Source organism: Anomaloglossus baeobatrachus, chromosome 9, assembly GCF_048569485.1.
Source record: "Anomaloglossus baeobatrachus isolate aAnoBae1 chromosome 9, aAnoBae1.hap1, whole genome shotgun sequence".
Classification (NCBI taxonomy): domain Eukaryota; kingdom Metazoa; phylum Chordata; class Amphibia; order Anura; family Aromobatidae; genus Anomaloglossus; species Anomaloglossus baeobatrachus.
Window position 1 is genome coordinate 33690585 of NC_134361.1, and position 18385 is coordinate 33708969.

General features: G+C 51.2%; 1 protein-coding gene across 4 annotated transcripts in view; it reads left to right on the top strand.

Moving 5' to 3' along the window:
* The window catches only part of ACTN4 (actinin alpha 4), a 113242-nt gene extending 96883 nt beyond the window's left edge, over positions 1 to 16359 (top strand). For 2 of the 4 annotated variants that reach the window (XM_075323501.1, XM_075323505.1), the window contains exons 18-22: positions 15 to 161; positions 1339 to 1419; positions 1635 to 1700; positions 1809 to 1967; positions 14934 to 16359. In XM_075323501.1, coding sequence (XP_075179616.1) covers positions 15 to 161; positions 1339 to 1419; positions 1635 to 1700; positions 1809 to 1967; positions 14934 to 15092 — 612 coding nt within the window. In that variant the 3' untranslated portion in view covers positions 15093 to 16359. The remainder of the gene's footprint in view (positions 1 to 14; positions 162 to 1338; positions 1420 to 1634; positions 1701 to 1808; positions 1968 to 14933) is intronic. The other 2 variants (XM_075323503.1, XM_075323502.1) reach the window with 1 other exon arrangement.
* Positions 16360 to 18385: the final 2026 nt, after the last annotated feature.

The window sequence follows — 18385 nt, forward strand, 5'->3', positions numbered from 1 at the left end:
TTGTCCTTTTGCAGCATATCCGGGTTGCTTCGGAACATCTGCTCACCACCACCGCCAGGACCTTAAACGAGGTGGAGAACCAGATCTTAACACGTGACGCCAAGGGAATCAGCCAGGAACAGATGCACGAGTTCAGAGCGTCATTCAATCACTTTGACAAGGTGAGAGGGAAATCTTGAGTGGTTGTGTAGTGAGACATACAGGTAGGTTGGGAAGCCCAATTTATAACCAGATCCATCTCCCTCCTCAGAATTATTATTTATTATTATAGCGCCATTTATTCCATGGCACTTTACATGTGAAAGGCGGTATGCAAAATAGGGACAAGTACAATAGTCATAAACAATACAAGGCACAGACAGGTACAGGAGGACGGAGGTCCCTGCCCGAGAGGGCTCATAGTCCACAGGAGGAGATAGGACCCTGCCATTGAGGGCTCAGTCTACAGGAAGAGAGGACCCTGCCCGAGGGCTCACAGTCTACAAGGGATGGGTGAGGATACAGTAGGTGAGGGTAGAGCTGAGTGTGCGGCGTTATATCAGACTGAGGGTTACGGCAGGTTGTAGGCTTGTCGGAAGAGGTGGGTCTTCAGGTTCCTTTTGAAGCTTGTCAAGGTAGGCGAGAGTCTGATATGTTGTGGCAGAGTGTTCCAGAGTATGGGGGAGGCACGGGAGAAGTCTTGGATGCGATGGTGGGAAGAGGAGAGTAGAGAATGAGATCTTGTGAGGATCTGAGGTTACGTGCAGGTAGGTACCGGGAGACTAGGTCACAGAAGTATGGAGGAGACAGGTTGTGGATGGCTTTGTAGGTCATGGTTAGGGTTTTGAACTGGAGTCGTTGGGCAATGGGAAGCCTGTGAAGGGATTGGCAGTGAGGAGAGCTCGGGGAGTAGTGGGGGGACAGGTGGATCAGTCGGGCAGCAGAGTTTAGAATAGATTGTAGGGGTGCGAGACTGTTAGAAGGGAGGCCGCAGAGCAGGAGGTTGCAATAATCCAGGCGGGAGATAAGGGGATACACTAGGGTTTTTGCAGCTTCTTGGGAAAGGAATGTACAGATCTGGGAAATGTTTTTGAGTTGGAGGTGGAGAGGGCTTTGATGTGGAGCTGGAAAGAGAGATCAGAGTCTAGAGTAGCAGCGAGCACGTGGGACTGGGGAAAGCGAGCATAAGACGAGCCACTTCCCCCAGGTCAATGTCTGTGTTTTGTAACGTAATGTTGTGTTTCTCTTCCATTCTCCACCCATTGCCTTCCTCTCCATCTCATCGCCTGTGTCTCCTGCCCACCGCTTGCTCTTCTGGACCCATCATGTCCTTCCCCCACCATATTCTACTCATGACAGGATCATACGGGTGCCCTGGGACCTGAGGAATTCAAAGCTTGTCTCATCAGTCTGGGTTATGATGTGGAAAATGACAGACAGGTACCAAAACGATCGTGCTCGGCCAAACTAATTCTCTGCCGCTTTCTCTCTCCTCTCTCCGTTTGTGTGGCCACTTTCCTTTCCTTGATCTGTCCTCTCACATCCAATGCTCCTCCTTTAACGTGTCTCGCACCTTTTTCCTCTGCTTCGTCTGTCCCTTTTTTTTTTTCCTTCTCTTTCCTCTGTTCAATGTTTATTACTATTTCTTGGAAAAGAAGAGAATTTCCGCTCTGGATGCCGATGACTTTCGAGCTCTCCTTATCTCTACTGGATACAGCTTGGTATGCTTCTCCCGCTTCTGTTTTCTGTGGTGCCACTGGTGTTTCTTAATATCCTAATTTTTATCTTTGCTTACTCCATTTGATCATCGTCTTGTTATCCACCCTCAGGGCGATGTCGAATTTAACCGTATCATGGCCAGCGTCGACCCCAACAATTCGGGCATGGTAACGTTCCAAGCGTTCATTGACTTCATGTCTAAAGAGACCACAGACACCGACACTGCGGACCAAGTTATCGCATCCTTCAAGGTCCTCGCTGGAGATAAGGTAAGCGGTTGCTGTTATTAGTCTGGTGCCTAGAGGATAATGATCAAAAATTCCATGTAAAATCACCATTAAATGTCAATAAATATCAAAAAACCTTTAGATAAGAATCCCCAGGTATACAATAAATAAAGGAAATGATTCAATTGATATTAAAAATTAATATTTTTTTATTCCATCATTAAAATAAATAATTATTACAATTTCATAGAAATACTAAGCAGGAGAAAGTCCCATAAATTATAGCAGTGATTTGTCAGAAAATAAAGTGCTTAATGCAATGACCACTAATTATTTATTTATATAATATATATACATACACACATTATATATATATATATATATATATATATATATATATATATATATATATATATATATATATATATAATATCTCTGTATGTGTATATATGTATAAATGTATATATAATTTGTCATATATAACAAAGTGTGCAGTGCAGAATTAGATATCAAAGTCATATGGTATAAATGCCTTTAATATCAAAGAATATAAAGTGCTAATTTTATAGAGGGAATTATACCTTCTGTGTGGTCAAAAATAATCCAGGCGTGCCGCTATTCCCCGACGCGTGTTTCAGCGATCCTTTCCTCAGGGGGTGCGGTCTGGTAAACTGCTGCTATAATTTGAGACTTTCTCTTGCTTAGTATTTCTATGAATTTTTAATAATTATTTATTTCTTTGTCGCTCTATTGGGAGACCCAGACAATTGGGTTGTATAGGCTATGCCTCCGGAGGCCGCACAAAGTACTACACTTAAAAGTGTTAAGCCCCTCCCCTTCTGCCTATACACCCCCCGTGCTCCCACGGGCTCCTCAGTTTTTTGCTTTGTGCGAAGGAGGTCAGACACGCACAGCACAGCTCCACAGATTGGTCAGCAGCAGCTGCTGACCATGTCGGATGGAAGAAAAGTGGGCCCATATAGGGCCCCCAGCATGCTCCCTTCTCACCCCACTCTTGTCGGCGGTGTTGTTAAGGTTGAGGTATCCATTGCGGGTACGGAGGCTGGAGCCCACATGCTGCTTTCCTTCCCCATCCCCCTCAGGGCTCTGGGCGAAGTGGGATCCTATCGGTCTCCAGGCACTGAGACCGTGCTTCATCCACAACTCCTGTGGAGACTGCTGGATAGGAGCCGGGTACCGTTCAGGGACATGGCCCTGCTACGTGAAGGTACTCTGTATCCCTGTGGGGACCGCGCACGGCAACACCTCAGCTTTGCTGGGTGTGCTAGTGCACCGGGCCGCGGCGCTGACCGGGTTAAATGTGCCATTACACACTCAGCGTCGCTGAGTGTGTTTATATGTAGGGGCTACCGCGCTAACCGCCGCTGCCATGGGAAACTGCGGCGCGGCTGGGACTTGTAGTTCGCCGGGGACTTCGGCGTGTGCCGCGCTTTTACGGCGGCCACGCTTATACTCGAGTCCCCGGCTTGCTTGCGGCCTAGTTTTCCCTTTCTCCCGCCCTCAGCCCTGACAGGCAGGGGGAAGGGCGGGACGCTGCACGGAACGAGCAGCACTGAGGGCTGGAGTATGATTTACATACTCCACCCCCCCTCACTGTGCACAGTGCAGGCACCAGCTCCCGCACTTTCTCGGCCACGCCCACGGCTCCCTCCTCTCGTCAGGACGCCGCAGCCATTCCTGTCAGCTCCTCGGACGCTGCAGAGAGGGACAAACCCTGGGAGACCCAGACACGGTCTCTGGTGGCCTCACAACCGTTTTAAAGCGGGTGGTAAGCAGCACCTGTTGGTGCTAGCCCCATGGTGCTGTAGTGTATTGATACATTATTTGTTTATAGTATATACTCTACACTGTATGACCACAGTTCATTCTGGCTATATACCCTATTGTGTTACACAGGGAAAACAATAGCATGGCGCCCACAAAAGGCAGGGGTGCCAAAACACAGGCTTATTATGCTGCCTGCGCCGCATGTATGACCCCACTACCGGCAGGTTCCACTGACCCTCATTGTGTGCACTGTTCGGCCCCTGTGGCACTTATTCAGCCAGAGCCTCTGCTAAGAGGGGCCCAGGGGGAGCCACCTGTTGACACTGTCCAGGTGACGGGGACTGAGTTTGCAAAACTCTGAGACTATGGCTAAGATACTAGAAGCCTTGCCGTCCAGGCCGGTATCTCAGCAAAGGGACTCTGTTGAATCATTGTCCCCTGACCCCCCTCAGTTGGTCCAACAATGTCCTCCCGGGGTATCTCATACATCCCAGGCTGAGGGTTATGACTTAGACCCCAGCCCCAGACCGAATAAGCGGGCTTGCTTAGAATTTCCCTCGACATCATATTGTTCAGGGTCTCAGCGAGGGGAATCTCTGGTTGATGATGCGGAGACAGTTGATCAGGATTCTGATCCTGAGGGCGCTCTCAATCTTAATACTCCAGACGGGGACGCCATAGTGAACGATCTTATTGCGTCCATCAATCAAATGCTGGATATTTCTCCCTCAGTTCCTCCAGCAGAGGAGTCAGATTATCAGCAGGAGTAATTCCGCTTCAGGTTCCCCAAGCGTACACCGAGTATGTTTCTAGACCACTCTGATTTCAGAGAGGCAGTCCAGAATCACCATGCTTGTCCAGATAAGCGTTTTTCTAAGCGCCTTAAGGATACACGTTATCCTTTTCCCCCTGACGTGGTTAAAGGTTGGACTCAGTGTCCCAAAGTGGATCCTCCAATCTCCAGACTGGCGGCTAGATCCATACTTGCAGTGGAAGATGGGGCTTCACTCAAAGATGCCACTGACAGGCAGATGGAGCTCTGGTTGAAATCCATCTATGAAGCTATCGGAGCTTCTTTTGCCCCAGCATTCGCAGCCGTATGGGCGCTACAAGCTATCTCAGCAGGTCAAGCGCAAATTGAAGCGGCCGCGCCACAAGTGGCATCCATTACCACCCAGACCTCGGCAATTGCGTCTTACGCTATTAATGCTGTCCTGGACTCTGCGAGCCGTACGGCGGTTGCGGCCGCCAATTCGGTGGTACTCCGCAGGGCCTTGTGGCTACGGGAATGGAAGGCAGATTCTGCTTCCAAAAAGCGCTTAACCAGTTTGCCAATTTCTGGCGACAGGCTGTTTGGCGAGCGTCTGGATGAAATCATCAAACAATCCAAGGGAAAGGATACATCCTTACCCCAGCCCAAACAGAACATACCCCAACAGAGGAGAGGGCAGTCGAGGTTTCGGTCCTTTCGGGGCGCGGGCAGGTCCCAATTCTCCTCGTCCAAAGGGTCTCAGAAGGAACAAAGGAACTCTGATGCATGGCGGTCTAAGTCACGTCCTAAAAAGACCACCGGAGGCGCCGCTAACAAAGCGGCTTCCTCATGACTTTCGACCTCCTCTAGTAGCATCCTCGGTCGGTGGCAGGCTCTCCCGCTTTTGCGACACCTGGCTGCCACAAATAAAAGACCGCTGGGTGAGAGACATTCTGTCTCACGGTTACAAGATAGAGTTCACCTCTCGTCCCCCGACTCGATTCTTCAGGTCATCCCCGCCTCCCGAGCGAGCCGAGGCTCTTCTGCAGGCGCTGGGCACTCTGAAGGCGGAAGGAGTGGTGGTCCCTGTTCCTCTTCAGCAACAGAGCCACGGTTTTTACTCCAACTTGTTTGTGGTCCCAAAGAAGGACGGGTCTTTCCGCCCGGTCCTGGACCTGAAACTGCTCAACAAACACGTAAAAACCCGACGGTTCAGGATGGAATCCCTCCGCTCCGTCATCGCCTCAATGTCCCAAGGAGATTTCCTTGCATCGATCGATATCAAAGATGCTTATCTCCACGTACCGATTGCTCCAGAGCACCAGCGCTTCTTGCGCTTCGCCATAGGAAACGAACACCTGCAATTTGTGGCACTGCCGTTCGGCCTGTCAACAGCCCCACGGGTTTTTACCAAGGTGATGGCTACTGTAGTAGCGCTCCTACACTCGCAGGGTCACTCGGTGATTCCGTATTTGGACGATCTGCTGATCAAGGCACCCTCTCAAGAGGCATGCCAACGCAGCCTCGACGCTACCCTGGAGACTCTCCAGGGTTTCGGGCGGATCATCAATTTTCCAAAGTCAAATCTGACACCGGCCCAATCGCTGACATATCTTGGCATGGAGTTTCATACCCTCTCAGCGATAGTGAAGCTTCCGCTGATCAAGCAGCAGTCACTACAGAAAGGGGTACAATCTCTCCTTCAAGGCCAGTCACACCCCTTGAGGCGCCTCATGCACTTCCTGGGGAAGATGGTGGCAGCAATGGAGGCAGTCCCTTTCGCGCAGTTTCACCTGCGTCCCCTTCAATGGGACATCTTACGCAAATGGGACAGGAAGCCGACGTCCCTCGACAGGACCGTCTCCCTCTCTCAGGCGACCAAAGCTTCCCTTCGGTGGTGGCTCCTTCCCACTTCATTATCGAAGGGGAAATCCTTCCTACCCCCATCCTGGGAAGTAGTCACGACGGACGCGAGTCTGTCAGGGTGGGGAGCGGTTTTTCTCCACCACAGGGCTCAGGGTACGTGGACCCAGCAAGAGTCCTCGCTTCAGATCAATGTTCTGGAAATACGGGCAGTGTATCTTGCCCTGAAAGCGTTCCAGCAGTGGTTGAAGGGCAAGCAGATCCGAATTCAGTCGGACAACTCCACAGCGGTGGCATACATCAACCACCAAGGCGGCACACGCAGCCGGCAAGCCTTCCAGGAAGTCCGGCGGATTTTGATGTGGGTGGAAGCCACGGCCTCCACCATATCCGCAGTTCACATCCCAGGCGTGGAAAACTGGGAAGCAGATTATCTCAGTTGCCAGGGCATGGACGCAGGGGAATGGTCCCTTCACCCGGACGTGTTTCAGGAGATCTGTTGCCGCTGGGGGGTGCCGGACGTCGACCTCATGGCGTCCCGGCACAACAACAAGGTACCAATGTTCATGGCACGGTCTCAAGATCCCAGAGCTCTGGCGGCAGACGCCTTAGTTCAGGATTGGTCGCAGTTTCAGCTCCCTTATGCGTTTCCTCCGCTGGCACTGTTGCCCAGAGTGTTACGCAAGATCAGGGCCGAATGCCGCCGCGTCATCCTCGTCGCTCCAGACTGGCCGAGGCGGTCGTGGTACCCGGATCTGTGGCATCTCACGGTCGGCCAACCGTGGGCACTACCAGACCGACCAGACTTGCTATCTCAAGGGCCGTTTTTCCATCTGAATTCTGCGGCCCTCAACCTGACTGTGTGGCCATTGAGTCCTGGATCCTAGCGTCTTCAGGGTTATCTCAAGACGTCATTACCACTATGAGACAAGCTAGGAAACCAACGTCCGCTAAAATCTACCACAGGACGTTGAAAATTTTCCTGTCGTGGTGTTCTGCTCAGGGTATTTCTCCCTGGCCTTTTGCCTTGCCCGCTTTTCTGTCCTTCCTTCAATCTGGACTGGAAAAGGGTTTGTCGCTCGGCTCTCTTAAGGGACAAGTCTCAGCGCTCTCTGTGTTTTTCCAGAAGCGCCTAGCCAGACTTCCACAGGTACGCACGTTCCTGCAGGGGGTTTGTCACATCGTCCCTCCTTACAAGCGGCCGTTAGAACCCTGGGATCTGAACAGGGTGCTGATGGTTCTTCAGAAACCACCATTCGAGCCAATGAGGGATATTCCTCTCTCACGCCTTTCGCAGAAAGTGGTTTTTCTAGTAGCAGTCACTTCACTTCGGAGAGTGTCTGAGCTAGCAGCGCTTTCATGCAAAACCCCTTTCCTGGTGTTTCACCAGGACAAGGTGGTTCTACGTCCGGTTCCGGAATTTCTCCCTAAGGTGGTATCCCCCTTTCATCTCAATCAGGATATCTCCTTACCTTCTTTTTGTCCTCATCCAGTTCACCAATGTGAAAAGGATTTGCACTTGTTAGATCTGGTGAGAGCACTCAGAATCTACATTTCTCGTACGGCGCCCCTGCGCCGCTCGGATGCACTCTTTGTCCTTGTCGCTGGCCAGCGTAAAGGGTCACAGGCTTCCAAATCAACCCTGGCTCGGTGGATCAAGGAGCCAATTATCGAAGCTTACCGTTCGGCTGGGCTTCCGGTTCCCTCAGGGCTGAAGGCCCATTCTACCAGAGCCGTGGGCGCGTCCTGGGCTTTGAGGCACCAGGCTACGGCTCAGCAGGTGTGTCAGGCGGCTACCTGGTCGAGTCTGCACACTTTCACGAAGCACTATCAAGTGCATACCTATGCTTCGGCGGATGCCAGCCTAGGTAGACGAGTCCTTCAGGCGGCGGTTGCCCACCTGTAGGAAGAGGCCGTTTTACGGCTCTTACGAGGTATTATTTTACCCACCCAGGGACTGCTTTTGGACGTCCCAATTGTCTGGGTCTCCCAATAGAGCGACAAAGAAGAAGGGAATTTTGTTTACTTACCGTAAATTCCTTTTCTTCTAGCTCTAATTGGGAGACCCAGCACCCGCCCCTGTTTTTTCTTCAGCGCTCTATTGGGAGACCCAGACGATTGGGGTATAGCTACTGCCTCCGGAGGCCACACAAAGCACTACACCAAAAAGTGCAAGGCCCCTCCCCTTCTGGCTATACCCCCCCGTGGTATCACGGGTTCTCCAGTTTTCAAGCTTTGTGCGAAGGAGGTCAGACATCCATACATAGCTCCACAGATTTTAGTCAGCAGTAGCTGCTGACTATTTCGGATGGAAGAAAAGAGGGCCCATATAGGGCCCCCAGCATGCTCCCGTCTCACCCGTGGATGGTGTTGTACGGTTGAGGTACCTATTGCTGGTACAGAGGCTGGAGCCCCACATGCTGCTTTCCTTCCACATCCCCTTGTAGGGCTCTGTGGAAGTGGGATCCTGCCGGCTTCTAAGCTCTGACGCCGGGCTCCATCCACAGACCCAGTTGAACCTGATGGATATGGAGCAGGAGTACAATCAGGGACAAGGCCCTGCATCATACAGGTACTCTGTGTCCCCGGCAGGCACAGACACACTCCGGGCTGGCTGGGTGTTGTAGTGCGCCGGGGACCGTAACGTTGGAGTTAGTGTTCCTACAGTTTACTGGGGGACTTTGTGTTGTGGGAACGCAGCGCCGACCCCCACTGGATCGGGCGGCGCTGCTGTGACTTGTGGTGCGCCGGGGACACGCCGACCGCGCTTTTACGGCGGCGGCGTTTATAACTTTAGTCCCCGGCTTTTTGCGGCCTAGCTCCGCTTCGTTCCCGCCCCCACCCTGTCAATCAGGGTAGGGGAGAGACGCTGTTTCGCAGCAGCGACGAGGGCTGGAGCCTGATTTACATGCTCCAGCCCTCTCACTAGGCACAGAGGGAAGCAGGCTTCCCGCTCTTAGCCAGGAACGCCCAGGGCCCGCCCCCCCTCCTCTCCCAGGACGCCGGCAGCCATTACATGCAGTCTGGCTGGAGGAAGGACGCAAGGCTCTGGGAGACCTGGACTAGGGGGCTTTTGGCGACCACACACCCGCTCTTAAGCGGGCGGTAAGCGGCATTTCAGCTGGCCCCTCTAGTGCCTCAGTGTGTATTGGTGTACTGTGTCACCAGATATATATATTTATTTATTTCTTGCACTGTGAGGTCGCTTCCTGGCTGGATACCCAGATCGCTCTGAGGAAGCAGCAACATGTCATCCACAAAACGCAAGGCTGCCAAGGCTAGGGCTGTGTACACTGCGTGTGCTGCATGTGGGGCTGCTCTACCAGCAGGCTCCGATGACCCCCATTGTGTGCAATGCTCCGATCCGGTGCTGCTTCGCCAGCCGGAGTCCGGAGAGGTAGTGACCCAGGCTGAGACGCTTGTAAGTTCTGCCCCGGCGCCAGGGACAGACTTTGCAGTTTTTGCTGATAGATTGTCTGTGACTATGACAAAAATCCTTGAAACTTTGCAATCCATGTCTGGGGCTCAGTCTTTGGACTCGGCGAGGTCTCTGTCCTCTGGCCCCCCTCAGCTGGATCCAATCCAGACTACAAGGGGGTCCCCGGCTTCACAAGCTGAGGATTATGACTCAGATGATAGCCCCAGCCACCCTAAGCGAGCTCGCTGGGAAAGACCCTCAACGTCATCACACTGCTCAGGGTCTCAGCGCAATCAGTCTCCCTGTGAGGTGTCTGAAGAGAGTGATCAGGAATCCACTCCTGGAACCCCTCTCAACCTGGATACCCCTGATGGGGACGCCATGGTAAACGACCTCATCTCAGCCATCAATAGGCTGTTAGATATTTCTCCCCCAGCCCCTTCAGCAGAAGAGGCAGCTGCAGAGCAGGAGAAGTTTCGTTTCCTCTATCCCAAGCGTAAATTGAGTGCTTTGTTGGATCACTCTGACTTCAGAGAATCAATCCAGAAACACGACGCTCACCCAGAAAGACGTTTCTCTAAACGTTCTAGGGATACACGTTATCCTTTCCCCCCTGATGTGGTCAAGCGCTGGACCCAGTGTCCAAAGGTAGACCCCCCGATTTCCAAACTTGCAGCTAGATCCATAGTTGCAGTGGAGGATGGCGCTTCACTTAAAGATGCCAATGACAGACAGATGGACCTTTGGTTAAAATCTGTCTATGAAGCTATCGGCGCGTCGTTTGCTCCGGCATTCGCAGCCGTATGGGCTCTCCAGGCTATTTCAGCTGGTTTAGCAAAAGTGGATGCTATCATACATCCAGCAGTGCCACAAGTGGCGTCCCTTACCTCGCAGATGTCTGCGTTTGCGTCTTACGCTATCAATGCGGTCCTAGAATCTACCAGCCGCACCTCAATGGCGTCCGCCAATTCGGTAGTTTTGCGCAGAGCCTTGTGGTTAAGGGACTGGAAGGCAGATGCTGGTTCCAAAAAATGTTTAACCAGCTTGCCTTTATCTAGAGATAGACTGTTTGGCGAGCCATTGGCTGACATCATTAAGCAGTCCAAGGGTAAAGACTCTTCTTTACCCCAGCCCAGAACAAGCAAACCTCAGCAGAAAAAGTGGCAGCAGAGGTTTCAGTCCTTTCGAGGTTCGGGCAAGACACCATTTACCTCGTCCAAAGGGTCTCAGAGGACGCAAAGAAACTCAGATTCCTGGCGGGCTCACGCACGCCCCAAGAAAGCAAATGGAGGAACCGCTTCCAAAGCGGCTACCTCATGACTTCCAGCCCCCTCCCGCCGAATCTCCGGTCGGGGGCAGGCTCTCCCGCTTTTGCGACATTTGGCTGTCACAGGTCAAGGACCGGTGGGTGACAGACATTTTGTCTCGCGGGTACAGAATCGAGTTCAGTTCTCGTCCTCCAGCCCGATTCTTCAGAACCTCCCCACATCCAGACCGATCAGATGCTCTGCGGCAGGCGGTGGACTCCCTAAGAGCGGAAGGAGTAGTGATCCCTGTCCCTCCTCAGGAACAGGGTCGAGGGTTTTACTCCAATCTCTTTGTGGTTCCAAAAAAGGACGGCTCATTCCGTCCTGTTCTGGACCTAAAACTGCTCAACAAACATGTGCACGCCAGGCGGTTCCGGATGGAAACCCTACGATCTGTCATTGCCTCAATGTCTCGAGGAGACTTCCTTGCCTCAATAGACATCAAAGATGCTTATCTCCACGTGCCAATTGCTACAGAACATCAACGTTTTCTACGTTTTGTGATAGGAGACGACCATCTTCAGTTCGTAGCTCTGCTATTCGGTCTGGCGACAGCCCCACGGGTCTTCACCAAGGTCATGGCGGCAGTGGTAGCAGTCTTGCACTCTCAGGGACACTCGGTGATCCCTTACCTAGACGATCTACTGGTCAAGGCACCCTCTCAAGAGACATGCCAACTCAGCCTGAATGCTACGCTGGAGACTCTACAGTCTTTCGGATGGATCATCAACTTTCCAAAGTCGATCCTGTCACCGACCCAATCACTCACGTATCTTGGCATGGAGTTCCATACTCTAGCAGCGATAGTGAAGCTTCCGCTGAACAAACAGCGATCACTACAAACAGGGGTGCAATCTCTCCTTCAGGGTCAGTCGCACCCCTTGTGGCGCCTCATGCACTTCCTAGGGAAGATGGTGGCAGCCATGGAAGCAGTTCCATTTGCGCAGTTTCATCTGCGCCCACTTCAATGGGACATTCTCCGCCAATGGGACGGAAAGTCAACGTCACTAGACAGGAAAGTCTCCCTTTCCCAGACGGCCAAGGACTCTCTACAATGGTGGCTCCTTCCCACCTCATTGTCTCAGGGAAGATCCTTCCTGCCCCCATCCTGGGCAGTGGTCACGACAGATGCGAGTCTGTCAGGGTGGGGAGCAGTTTTTCTCCACCACAGGACTCAGGGAACGTGGACTCCGCAGGAGTCCACCCTTCAGATCAATGTTCTGGAAATCAGGGCAGTGTATCTTGCCCTACTAGCCTTCCAACAGTGGCTGGAAGGAAAGCAGATCCGAATCCAGTCGGACAACTCCACAGCGGTGGCATACATCAACCACCAAGGAGGGACGCGCAGTCGGCAAGCCTTCCAAGAAGTCCGGCGCATTCTAATGTGGGTGGAAGACACAGCATCCACCATATCCGCGGTTCACATCCCAGGCGTCGAAAACTGGGAAGCAGACTTCCTCAGTCGCCAGGGCATGGACGCAGGGGAATGGTCCCTTCACCCGGACGCGTTTCAGGAAATCTGTCGCCGCTGGGGAGTGCCGGACGTCGACCTAATGGCGTCCCGGCACAACAACAAGGTCCCGGCATATATGGCGAGGTCGCGCGATCAAAGAGCTCTGGCGGCAGACGCCTTAGTACAAGATTGGTCGCAGTTCCGGCTCCCATACGTATTCCCGCCTCTGGCACTCTTGCCCAGAGTCTTACGCAAGATCAGATCCGATTGCAGCCGCGTCATACTCGTCGCCCCAGACTGGCCGAGGAGATCGTGGTATCCGGATCTGTGGCATCTCACGGTCGGCCGACCGTGGTCACTTCCAGACAGACCAGACTTACTGTCCCAAGGGCCGTTTTTCCATCAGAATTCTGCGGCCCTGAACCTGACTGTGTGGCCATTGAGTCCTGGATCCTAGCGTCTGCAGGATTATCCCAAGGAGTTGTAGCCACAATGAGACAGGCTAGAAAGTCGACTTCTGCTAAGATCTACCACAGAACGTGGAAGATTTTCTTATCCTGGTGTTCCGCTCAGGGAGTGTCTCCCTGGCCATTTGCATTGCCCACTTTTCTTTCTTTCCTGCAATCGGGGTTAGAAAAGGGCTTGTCGCTCAGCTCCCTTAAAGGGCAAGTATCGGCAATATCCGTGTTTTTTCAGAAGCGTCTAGCACGTCTTCCTAAGGTGCGCACGTTCCTGCAGGGGGTCTGTCATATTGTGCCCCCGTACAGGCGGCCGTTAGATCCATGGGATCTGAACAGGGTACTAGTTGCTCTCCAGAAGCCGCCTTTCGAGCCTCTGAAGGAAGTTTCCTTTTCTCGCCTGTCACAGAAAGTGGCGTTTCTTGTTGCGATCACATCGCTTCGGCGAGTGTCGGAGCTGGCAGCTCTGTCATCCAAGGCTCCCTTCCTGGTGTTCCACCAGGACAAGGTAGTGCTGCGCCCCATTCCGGAGTTTCTCCCTAAGGTCGTCTCCTCGTTTCATCTTAATCAGGATATATCCTTGCCTTCCTTTTGTCCTCATCCGGTTCACCGGTATGAAAAGGACTTACGTTTGCTGGATCTGGTGAGAGCACTCAGAATCTACATTTCCCGCACGGCGCCCATGCGCCGTTCCGATGCACTTTTTGTCCTTGTCGCTGGTCCGCGCAAGGGGTTGCAGGCTTCTAAAGCCACCCTGGCTCGATGGATCAAAGAACCAATTCTAGAGGCCTACCGTTCTGCGGGGCTTCCGGTTCCTTCAGGGCTAAAAGCCCACTCAACCAGGGCCGTGGGTGCGTCCTGGGCATTACGACACCAGGCTTCGGCTCAACAAGTGTGCCAGGCAGCTACCTGGTCGAGTCTGCACACTTTCACCAAGCATTATCAGGTGCATACCTATGCTTCGGCGGATGCCAGCTTAGGTAGAAGAGTCCTGCAGGCGGCAGTGACACCCCCGTAGGGGAGGGCTGTTTTGCAGCTCTAACATGAGGTATTTCTTTACCCACCCAGGGACAGCTTTTGGACGTCCCAATCGTCTGGGTCTCCCAATAGAGCGCTGAAGAAGAAGGGAATTTTGTTACTTACCGTAAATTCCTTTTCTTCTAGCTCTTATTGGGAGACCCAGCACCCGCCCTGTTGTCCTTCGGGATTTTTTGTGGTTTGCGGGTACACATGTTGTTCATGTTGAACGGTTTTTCAGTTCTCCGATGTTACTCGGAGTTAATTTGTTTAAACCAGTTATTGGCTTTCCTCCTTCTTGCTTTGGCACTAAAACTGGAGAACCCGTGATACCACGGGGGGGTATAGCCAGAAGGGGAGGGGCCTTGCACTTTTTGGTGTAGTGCTTTGTGTGGCCTCCGGAGGCAGTAGCTATACCCCAATCGTCTGGGTCTCCCAATAAGAGCTAGAAGAAAAGGAATTTACGTTAAGTAACAAAATTCCCTTCTTTGTGTACACATGTTGTTCATGTTGAATGGTTTCAGTTCTCCGATATTCCTTCGGATTGAAGTTACTTTAAACCAGTTTATAATTCTTTTTCCTCCTTCTTGCTTTTGCACCAAAACTGAGGAGCCCGTGGGAGCACGGGGGGTGTATAGGCAGAAGGGGAGGGGCTTAACACTTTTAAGTGTAGTACTTTGTGCGGCCTCCGGAGGCATAGCCTATACAACCCAATTGTCTGGGTCTCCCAATTAGAGCTAGAAGAAAAGGAATTTACGGTAAGTAAACAAAATTCCCTTCTTTAATGATTAAAAAATATTATATTTTAATATTAATTGCATCATCATTTCCTTTATTGTATCCCTGGGGATTCTTATCTAAAGGTTTTTTGATATTTGGTGCCTAGAGGAGTCTGATTTTTGTCTTGTATGACATTTGTAAAACTTTTTGCTTTTTTTTTCTTTCTTTTCCAGAATTACATCACCGCAGCTGAGCTGCGCCGAGAGCTGCCACCAGATCAAGCTGAATATTGCATCTCCCGTATGGCTCCCTATCACGGTCCCGATGGAGTGCCTGGAGCACTGGATTACATGTCCTTTTCTACTGCGTTGTACGGCGAGAGCGACCTGTGAGAGCAGGATGGGGACGAGATCAACACTGCCCGACCACCCTCCATCAGCTACAGAAGGGGAGAAGCGCCAGATGGTCAGGGAAGATGGGGGGTCACTAGCATCCCCCCGGTCAAGGGGGAAGAGGGAGGGGGATCACATTAGCTTTCGTTCCCTTTGCAAGGAGGGAGGAGAAGGCATAGCAGAAGCTGCAGGACCGCTCCTCCCCCCCCCCCTTTTTGCAAAGCTATCTATGCAATGGCTAAGGGGCTGGGGTGCTTCCACACACAGCTGGCACGTAGACTGCGCTTCTGGGTATCTTTTATTTCATATTTCGCACCTTGTACAGTTCTCACAGACCCCCCTCCCTCTCCCTTTCTTGATTTATTTATTCCTGGTCCTGAAAATCCCTGCGAGAGGCATGCGGTCCGTGCCCACGCAGTAGAGTACTAACGTCTTTGTGGGGTTTTTTTTGTTTTGTTTTTTTCTCCTTATATCCTAGTTTCATAATTCAATGACCTCATGGTGAGGTCCTAAGCATAGAGGGCTCCGCACTGCAGGCAGAGGAGAGGTCCATAATAAAGGGGGTGGGTGGGGGGGCTTTACATCCTCCAGCTGTTTTACAATATAATATTTTAAGAAAGGGGCACAGAGGCAGCTGTTATAAAATTCTCTGATCTGTTACAATACCCGAAACAGGCCAGAAAATAAAAATTATTGTCATTCCACGTAAGTCTGGATCAAACAGAAAAAAAAACCCATATCATTCCATATCGCGGTTTGCATGACCTTTTTGGTGATGGTCACCCATTCCTGGGATGCGCACCCCCTTTTTTTTTGTATTCTGTATATTCTCATGGCATCATGAACGTGCTCTGTTCTTTGGATACTTTCTAAGCCCTATAATGGTTTTTATTTTATATTTTTTTTTCCCCTAAGGACCAAAAAAAAAACAAACAAAAAAACAAATTATAATAAATATAAAACTTTAAGAGGGTTACTATTTACTTAATTTAGGGGGATTTATGATATAAATATATATTCACCTTAGCAAAACCTATATTTGCAGTTTTTTTTTTTTCCTTGTCTTCTAAATAATAATAATAATAATAAAATTAAAAAAAAAAGAAAAGGTTGCTGATTGTTTATCACGAGGTCTGTAACATTCCTTATCTCATCTTTTTATACCAGCGGCCCACCAGGAGAAATGTCAGGGGGCAGCGTCTCTTTCTATCATTCCTGCACCTCCTACAACTCCGTACAGAACAATAAAAGTAATATTTTTAAGATACATCTGGTCAGCGTGTTTTTCTTGATTCTCTGGTTTGATCGGCTTATTCATATTTGCTCTGGATAAGTTGAATTTTTAGGCTACGTTTACAAAGAGTGTATTTAACCACTCCTGGCTTTACTCCATGCCGGTGATGGCTCTTTTATACTGACCACTTTGAAGGAGCCGGTCTCTGGAGAAGCTGAGGTGTCTTTTAAGTTGCAGCTATGAAGTTCCTGCTGAAGAACCCGGTGATAGACTGTCAGTATAGAAGATCTATCACTGGATTCTTCAGCAGGAACTTCATAGCTGCAACTGAAACACCTCAGCTTCTCCAGAGACAGGCTCCTTCAAAGTGGTCAGTATAGGAGATCTGTCTCTGGAGAAGCTGAGGTGTTTCAGTTGAAGCTATGAAGTTCCTGCTGAAGAACACCGTGATAGTAAAGCGTCATGGAATTGATGGCGCTATAATAATAAATAAATAATAATAGATCTTCTATACTGACCACTTTGAAGGAGCCTGCCTCTGAAGGAACTGAGGTGGTGTTTCAGTTGCAGCTATGAAGTTCCTGCTGAAGAAACCAAGGAGTACTATATGTTGTGTATTTTCCCACCCGTTTGTCTTTCCTTCCTTGTGTTGCACTACTGTTATTGTGGGACTAGTGTCTCGCTAGCCTACTCACTAGTCAGGGTAAGTTCAGGATCAGTGAGGGCCTAGGTAGGCATGTGACGGCGCATGGGGGAAGGACCCATCTAGGAACGCTAGGTAGTGCAGGGATCTGCCACAGGTGAGTGTGAGGTGGTGACTCCATCCCCTCTTCCGATCTCCAGAGGCTTCCCTGGTTTTCCCTCTGTGTTGCGCTGCACTCTGGGCATTCCCTCACACCAGCATAACAGCTGTCTAATGTGTATGGCCATCTTTAGTGTTAATAATAAGGAAAAGAGGTTGTTAGCAGGGAGGATAGTCGTGGGACAGCTTTCATGTTATTTAGGAAGACTGCTCACTCAGGATGTAGATAGGGAGGACGGTACTTGACCCTTCACGAGCTGTGGATGAGCAGTCACTTCAGAAAGGAAGCTGTGCTGATACATGAGCGGTATAGAAGAGTCCCTGACCTCAGCATCCTGCATGTAGTAGGCAATGTTCCCACGTGCACAAACTTTTATTCTCTGCAAGCATTCCCACTACAATTCTGCAGTAGTAACCAGGTAGGATCAGTTTTCTTTATCGTTCCTATGGGAGACCCAGACATTGGGTGTATAGCTTCTGCCTCCGGAGGACACACAAAGTACTACACTAAAAAGTGTAGCTCCTCCCTCTGAGCATATACACCCCCTGGATAACCAGATCTAGCCAGTTCATTGCTTTGTGTTCAGGAGGCATACATCCACACATGCATTCTCATCTGATTTTTGATTTTTGGAAAGAGTTTGAAGAAAAGCGGGTCCAAGCCTGGACCCCCGGCATGTCCCTTCTCACCCCACTGTGTCGGCGGTGTTGTTAAGGTTGATTTCAGGGCTGGAGCCTTACATGCCGCGCTCCTTCACCATCCCTCGGGCTCTGGCTTGAAGTGGGAGCCAGCACGGTTCTCCCTGCCTTGCAGGAGACCAGTCTCCATCCGCAGCCCTTCAGGATCCTGCCGGACGGAGCACTCATCCCCAGGGACTTGAAACCCTGCGTCTCACAAGCTAAGTATCTGAGACGTTATTTTCGGGGGGTCCCTTGTACTTTATTGTTGGGGAGAGTGGGCTGTGTATCTGTTCTGACATTTCCGGCCGGTTCTCTGGTTTTCACCTGAGAACCGCGCCGATGGTGCCTGCGCGCCGGCCGCATCGCTTAAATTTAGGCCCCGGCTTCGCCTGAGGCCTAGTTTCGATTTCACTGCCCCTGCATGTCAATCATGCAGAGGGACAGTGCGGCTCCGCCCAGCGGCCGTTCGGCACAGGGGAGGGACACTCCTCTCTGAGTAAATGTCCCCTCCCCTGTAAATCTCCTTGGCCCTCCAGATCCCGCTCTCAGAGTAGGCCCCGCCCCCTCTCCTCGCTC